This window comes from Phyllostomus hastatus, unplaced genomic scaffold (genome assembly GCF_019186645.2).
Source record: "Phyllostomus hastatus isolate PE091 unplaced genomic scaffold, TTU_PhHast_1.1 phas_scaffold_585, whole genome shotgun sequence".
Taxonomy (NCBI): Eukaryota; Metazoa; Chordata; class Mammalia; order Chiroptera; family Phyllostomidae; genus Phyllostomus; species Phyllostomus hastatus.
The window spans coordinates 8,689,473-8,697,506 of record NW_025334037.1 but is presented as its reverse complement, the minus strand read 5'-3'; the positions used below and the strand labels follow the sequence as shown (position 1 = coordinate 8,697,506).

Below are 8,034 nucleotides of genomic sequence, written 5' to 3'. Positions count from 1 at the left end.
TAAAAGAGCAGCTATAAAAAGTTTTACTTTTTTCTGTAACTTTTAATACAGGACATCTAGTCTTAAACAGTTGATCCTATTAGGAACAAAATATGGCACAGCACGAATTCCATAAACAAGGACATAAGAACGATTTTTTTTTTTTTTGCTTAGGCTTTTCAGTCACTACGCAATGATTATCAAATCGCCAAGGATAGTAACAGTCAGATACTGCAGAAAAGGAGATATGAGAAACATCTTTTATTTTTTTTCTAAAGAGGTGAAAATAAAATTTCTTATATTTCTCACTCATAAGATTATTTTAAACTCTTAAAAATGCAATTTCCTTCTTTCAAAGCACATGCCATCTTAAAAAAAACTTAGCAATGTACATTTGCACTCAAAAAAAAAAACAAAACATGCAGCACCATTGTCTTCTGACAAAATTCTGCATAAAAACCCCACACGACTTTCTGCAAATTATGTTCCCTCTTTATCGTTTAGGGACTCCAAACCACATTCAGTGCAATATTTATTGTTTCTTATTTCCGTAGGAAACACAGGACCATGATGTCTTCTGAGCACAACTGTTTCCTGATGGTTGAGCAACAGTCTCCCTCTGGCTTACTTTAAAGCAGTCTCTTTAACTTGCTGATGTAAGGTACAATTAGAATTCACTAAAACTTGAGGATCCAAGTAGAGGATGGAGGAGAAATACTTAAGGTGTACCCTGTGCCATAAACTTAGAAAAAAAATTTACACAGAAAACAACAAAAACCTCAGATTTTATCAATGCACCCTTTTAAAAAGTGTTTTTTTTTTAATTTCCGAAAGCAGCAGCTTAATATGAATCAAAGCAGTTCCTGAGTAACTGCAGTAAACAGTGTCTTTTAAAAATATATTCATATATATATATATATATATATATTTGCAACTTAGCTCATTTTGGTTCTGCCTTAATTTACCTCCCCAGCTATTAGTTTAATCAGTCCCTTTCCTTTCAGTTCACAATGTGCAAGTACAAAAGCATCAGCTCCGAAAGTTGGCGTGGTGCAGATGTTTCCTGTCACTTGTGGGTGATCATCTGCATGTCTTCAGGCCAGGTTTCCAGAGACACTGCAGGCCACGGTTCTCGGTCTCACACAACCTGCGAGCCACAGACACTTCACGTTTTCTTCAGCAGACGCCGTGACTGCCACGTGTGGAGCTTGTTGTAGGCTGTCTGGAGCATCTCTTCTATGTGACTTACCAACTGAAAAACATAGCAAGACACTTAAACAACAACTGGGCAAAGGCCGGGGAACTTAATGCTTCTAGTTCAGATCCGGCATGTACTTGAGTGTAGTTTCCAAGCTCACTTGTATTTCCCCAATAAGGCAACGTGCAAGCCCCTGTGAAGGTGTTATCAGACGCATTTTGTACAGAAAGGTCAGAGAGATGGTGGGGTACAGTAGAGGCTGTGATGACCTGTCATCACCAGTTATGGCACAACATGAGAGTCCTAACTGTGCTCTAGGCCTCAGTTTCTTCTGTCAAATGAGGGACATGAACAGTTAAACTGGTGGTTTCTAGACTTGAACATCAGTCTGTTGACTAAGGCCAGGATGGCGGTACCCACATTACCTTGCAGAACATTGGGAAAGTGCCTACATCCCCTGAAGAGTCTGATACAGCAGGTCTGTGAGGAAACCCAGGAACCTTTGATTTTCCAAAGGTCCCGCAGCTAACCGTGCTGCACAGCCAATCTTTGTGAAGCACTCCTCTACATCCTCTATGGCCTTTCCAGCTCCAACACTTCAGGATGCCAGTATCACTCAGTGGGTCACAAAAAATCTAAATCGTCTGAATGCTTCACACAATGGTATGCCACATCTTACTTAGGTCAGCACTGTATCTTCTGAGTAGAAAAAAAATTTGCCCTCATCATGGACATAACTGAAAGTCAATAGGACCATACTGGTCTAAGCTAATAAAGACCCCTGAGGTAGAGTGCCTTTGGAATATCTGTTTCCTTGGAGGCAGACAGTGTTTATGTGGCTGCAAGTAAGTCTTGTAAAGTCTCCACGGGTGATTCCGGCAGCATAGGGATGGAAATCAGGAAGTCCTAAATCCTTTCATCGTGTCAATGACTCATTCAATCTGAGGTGGAGTTTAAAAAAAAAATCACCCTGATTTACACCTGTCATCGTTATGAGTGTGTGTGTATGTTTTAGTTTTGTTGAGAAACTATATAAAAATCATCCTTGCACCGCTGCAGGAAGACACACTTCAAGCCACTTTTCTGTTATAATACTGTTATATTTTGAGAAAACCCACTTAGAACATGTGAGTATAATCTTACGAAGATTTTTCAGCTTTCAACTGTAAAACTCTACCTTACTGAAATACTGAATCCTAAGTTTGTATATACTATTCTTTCCCATCATCTCTGAGAGGATTTGCATGACACATACAGAAAAAGTCTTGTGATTGCTCTAGCCTTGCATAAAAATAAAGCTAAACACCCTGGGCATAAAGGGACACTTTTCTCTCAGTACCCTATCGACTGCCCACCCTGATGTAAACAATCTGGGAAGCTTCAGACAGACCATAACCCAGGAACTGTTCAATCTACTACCACAGAGGGGCAAGTCCTCCTTTCTTTACATTGTTAGGTTTGTGCTTACTGTTCACATTTTCAAAATAAATATTTTTACGGAACACACACATGGGTTGCAAATCTCTAAAGAAAAGCATGGAGGTGATTATTGATCATGGTCCTGGGAGAGTGAGGGAGGGGTAGGGAACTGGACAGGGGCCCTCAAGAAATACCTGTGGGTACTGGAAACATTCTATTTCTTACTGTGACTGGTGGGCACACAGATATTTATTATTTTACAGTTAAAAACAATACTCTGAACAGGAGAAGAAAAAACAATGTATCTATTCATTCACAGGAAAACAAAGTTAATTTAATCACTTTGCTACACAGAAAACCAGGTCAAAATCAGACTGTTGCCTTACGTTTGTGCTTAAATACTGTCTTCGAATTTTTTCTTGGAATGGGCAGAGCTTTGTGACTTGGAATCGTTCCAAATTACTTTTCATTTTCACTACCTAAAAAAGGTGAGAGAAATAATAAATTACAGAGAAATTTCAAAGTGTCTACAGAAATCAAAATACACATAGGAGGGTTATTCATTTATTTTTTGATTAATTAGCTCCACCAGGCAGAGAAGCAATATCTAATGTAATTAGATTAAAATAAAATCTATCCCTAAAACAATGGCTGCTGCAGAAAAATTAAAAAAATGCAAAAGGTAGAAAATAAAAACATATTCAATTGCCCTAACTGGTGTGGCTCAGTTGGTTGGGCATTGTTCTGCAAAGCTAAAGGTTGCTGGTTCAATTCCTGCTCAGGGCACATGCCTGGTTTCAAGTTCAATCACTGGCTGGGGCATTTACAAGAGGCAACCGATGGATGTTTCTCACATCTATGTTTCTCTCCCTCCCTTTCTCTCTCCTTTTCCCCTTCTCTAAAAATAAATAAATAAAATCTTTAAAAAAAAAGTTCTTTTTACATCCCACCATTCACAGACCATTAATACTTTGGTCCATAACTCATATCCTTTTCAACATTTTTTGTTCGTGTGTGTAAATGCACAGATATAGGAGACTTTGTGGAGGCTTCTCTCTTGCATTTTGGCCACCAACACGCCATCCAGACTGAGGAAGACCGGGAAACATTGGGGCCATTTGAGTCACGGCCACGGCAGCATTGCCAAACACAGGGAGCACCCGGAAGGCCAAAAAAATGCTGGGGGCTTGCATCATCACAGGATCAACTTCAACAAATATCACCCAGGTTACTTTGGGAAAGTTGGTATGAGGCACCACCACTTAAGAGGAACCAGAGCCGCTGCCCCACTATCACCCTGGATAAACTGTGGACCTTGGACAGTGAGCAGACACAGGTCAACGCTGCCAAAAACAAGACTGGAGCTGCTCCTGTTATTGATGCAGTGCAATCGGGCTACTACAAAGTTCTAGGGGAGGGAAAGCTCCCAAAGCAGCCTGCCACTGTGAAGGATGAATTCTTTTTTTTTTCTGTTTTAAGATTTTATTTATTTTTAGAGGGGTAAGCAAGGGAGAAACAGAGGAAGAAAAACATGAATGTGTGGTTGCCTCTTGTGCACCCCACTGGGGACCTGGGTTGCAACCCAGGCATGTGCCCTGACTGGGTGTTGAACTGGTGACCCTTTGGTTTGCAGGCCAGTGCTCAATCCACTGAGCCATACCAGCCAGGGCTGAAGGATGAATTTTTTAGCAGAAGAGCTGAGGAGAAGATTAAGATTGTTGATGGGGCTTGTGTGCTGGTAGCTTGAAGCCACATGGATGGGAATTCATTAAATTCTCACAAGTGCAAAACGGAAAAAAAAAAAAAGCATAGATGTAGAAAATACACTGTACATACTGTTTTAAAATTTCATTTATTTTAATATGAATATCTATCAGTCATTAAATACTCACCCAACTCATCATTTAAAATAGATGTATAGTATTTCAATGTATGAGCATAACAAATGCTTCTTTAACCAATCACCTTCTGGTAGATATTTAGGTTAGTTCCACATTTTCTTTCATAGACGGTGGTAGAGGAACATCTCAATGGCTAAATATCTATACACATTCTTAATTAAATTAAATTTCTAAATGTTGAATTTCTGGGTAAAGGCATTTTTAAAAATGCAGTACTAGTAGTAGTGAAAGAAAAAACTCTTAGTAACTCAGCCAACACTGATCATTTTAAGTTTTTTGTTCATTTGCAGATTACAGGTAAAAATGTTCTTTCACTGTATCTTTAAAGATAATTTACTTGAATACTAGTGAGTATGAAAATTTCCTCCCTAGGTTTATTGGGTCACTTGCATTCTTTAGTCAGATGCCTGTTAAAAATCATTTGTTGCCCTGGCTGGGTAGCTGAGTTGGTTACAGTGTTGTCTTGATATGCCAAGGCTGTGGGGTTTGATCCCCAGTCAAGGCACATACAAGAAGCAAATAATGAATGCATAAATAAGTGGAACAAATTGATGTTTCTCTCTTTCTTTCTTTCTCCCTCCCTCCCTAAAAAATCATTAAATTGAAAAAATTCTGTTGCCTATTATTTCCTAAAAAAGATTTTATTTATTTTTAGAGAGAGAGGATGGGGGAGAGAGGGAGAAAAACATCGAAGTGAGAGAGAAACATTGATCAGTTGTCTCTTGCATGTCCCCAAATGGGCAACTCAGGCCGGTGCCCCGACTAGGAATGAAACCGGCAACCTTTCTATTTGCAGGATCACGCCCAATCAACTGAGCCACATCAGTCAGGGCTGCCTATTGTTTTTTTAATGGGACATTTATCTTTCTCTTAAAAATTGATTATAAGAGCAAGTTATACAGCAAAGCTATTATTACTATAATTATTTCTAATCCTCACCTGAGCATATGTTTCACTGATTTTACAGAGTGAGGGAGGATGAGAGAACCGTCAACTGGTTGCCTTCCATATGCTCTCCGACTGGGGATCAAACCCACAGTCTCTTGGTGCATGGGATGATGCTTCAAATACTTTTCTATATGTCAACTAGCCTTTAATTGGTTAAAGGGATTTTAGTGTTAAAGAGCTATTGCTGTATTTGTTGTCAATCTCAGTTTAGATTTAATTACCCCTAAATTATGTACCAAATAAAAAATTTTAGCCCTGGCTGGTACGGCTCAGTGGATTGAGCACTGGCCTGTGAACCAAAAAGTTACTGGTTTGAGTCCCAGTCAGAGCACATGCCTGGGTTGCTGGGCCAGGTCCCCAGTAGGGGGTGCACGAGAGGCACCATACACTGATAGTTTCTTTCCTTTTCTTTCTCCCTGCCTTCCCTTCTAACAATAAATAGATAAAATCTAAAAAAAAAAAAAAAAGACACACTACCAAATTTTACTGATGTGACTTCTTTTGGGTCTCTGTTCTTCTATCATTCCAGTGGCTTAGATGTAAATACAAATTTTAAGATGTATGATCATATGTTATGGAACTGGTCTACACTGAAGTTTCTTAAACTTTAAAATTGGTATCAATACCTACCTTCATCAGGATGCTGTGAGGTTTAAATAATGTATGCAAAGTAGTGATCACATGTCTAGCACATGGCAAACACTTAATACAATTTTCCAATTTCAAAATAATACTCCATCAAGCCACACCACTGTTAATAGCTGGCTGTGTTTGGAACTGGTTCTGACCTTTTCTTCTAGGAATGGTGTATTAACAGGAAAGCAGGACCAGAAGTGCCGAAGTAGTTCTCCAACAGCCACATACAGGTGTTTCAATTCAGACTGAATATCATTTGGCACCATCTCTGCAAAAGAAAGATCCATAGGATAAAAGTTCTTTTCTAGTATGGACAGTATCTGAAAGGACCACTCAGAGAAGAAATTTTAACATTAACTCTTTGCTGATGCCAAACCAGGATGTGCTCTTCTGAGTTAAGTTACTAATATAGTCGCTGACAGATCACAGAATTTAAATTCCTTTGGGATTTTGGAAAAACTTTTAAGGTTGCCCTTCATTATAAGAGGTAGGTGAGAAAAAAAGAAAGCTTTTAGGATACAGAGACCACTAACATGCCATGGTAATATTAAGATAATTCTGAAACCTAAGTTATTGTCCAGACATAAGGATCTGGATGCACGAAAACAAACAAAACCCCCAGAAATGTTTCAAAGCAAAGCCAACAAAACTTTAGCCTCCTCTCAACTTAAGAGCTTACATAAGTAAAGGGATAGCGACAGAAGGTAGCCCAGCACATACGGTTTATGGCTTGTTGTGTCCCTCCCTGCATAAGTGCTCCTCCGGGTGACAGTGCTGTGATGGCACTACTGGCGGCACTACTTGAAAGAACCTGAAAGGAAACACGAAAAGTGGTTTTTCTCTTTTTTGGACATCTTTCTTAGATAACATGTCAGCGTTACAGCAGAATGTCCAGTAAGTCTTTATTACTGTATAAATATGCAGTTTATAGCAAGTTCACCAGAGCGAACTGCTTTCCATGAGGCTAGAAACATGGTCTGTGTAGAAAGAGAATAACTACCAATCTTCTAGGAATAGGACGCAAGTCTATAGGTACCTCAAAACTCATGTGATCTTTTGCTTAGTCAAGCCTTTTCTTGAGCATCAATTCAACTTAACTTGTGAACTCTTACCCTTGAAAGTAAAATTGAGTTTAAAGAAAGGAACTAAGTAAAACATGTTAATAATATACTTGCTGGCAGCTGGGAAAAAACAAAACACCCAACAGAGTAGAAATACATCGTTTGTCATTTTTAAAGAAGTAAATACACTGAGCTAAAAGAGGAAAGAATGTATTCCTCACTGTGTCAGTACCCACATTTAGGAACATAACTGACCTATCCATTCAATGGGTGCCTGCAAGTGCTAGGTACTGTGGCTATAGTGAGGAACAAATCATCTGTTGAATGGCCCAAGTGCAGGGTTAGTGCATCTCAAGTTTTTCAATGGAGTTGTAGTATGAATCCATGTGTAAATTGGCTTGATTAGAAACAAATTTTTAAGCTTGGTGTAGTGTACAGCACATGACAACCATGAGTCAAAGGGACATGGGAGTGCACTTTACTCCTATTTTGTCTGAAACTTGTAACACATTGTAACCACAATCTTCTGTAATTGCCAAGCTCGTTGACTAGCTCCTAGCTGTACTCAGGTACACACACATGAGGACAGATACTTGGGCCGTCAGACTCAATGCACATGTTTCAGATAAAAGCACATCTTTGGGGTGCAGGGGAGTGCAGAAAGGTCAATGTGAGGACAATCTTACTTACATACTTAATATGACTGATGAGAGTATAAAGTTAGGTGGGTTTACTTGGGCCCAAGGGCCAGATGTTGGGCAATTACAGTCTAGAAGGAATAGTAGTCAAATAAGCTGCAATCTGCTGTGTGTACATGTATGTGAATACAGGCATTTCCTAGCTCTAACATCACCAGCCAATGACACCCCAACAGCACTGACACCCCACCCAA

General features: G+C 39.3%; 1 protein-coding gene and 1 pseudogene across 4 annotated transcripts in view; one reads left to right on the top strand and one right to left on the bottom strand.

Annotated features, from left to right (window-relative positions):
• Positions 1–8,034, bottom strand: part of GTF2H1 (general transcription factor IIH subunit 1) — a 36,252-nt gene continuing 28,218 nt past the window's right edge. For all 4 annotated transcript variants that reach the window (XM_045825282.1, XM_045825279.1, XM_045825281.1 and 1 more), the window contains 4 exons: positions 6,802–6,892; positions 6,234–6,349; positions 2,983–3,075; positions 1–1,231 (listed from right to left, as the gene is read on the bottom strand). In XM_045825282.1, coding sequence (XP_045681238.1) covers positions 1,145–1,231; positions 2,983–3,075; positions 6,234–6,349; positions 6,802–6,892 — 387 coding nt within the window. In that variant the 3' untranslated portion in view covers positions 1–1,144. The remainder of the gene's footprint in view (positions 1,232–2,982; positions 3,076–6,233; positions 6,350–6,801; positions 6,893–8,034) is intronic.
• Positions 3,436–4,343, top strand: LOC123809886 (annotated as a pseudogene).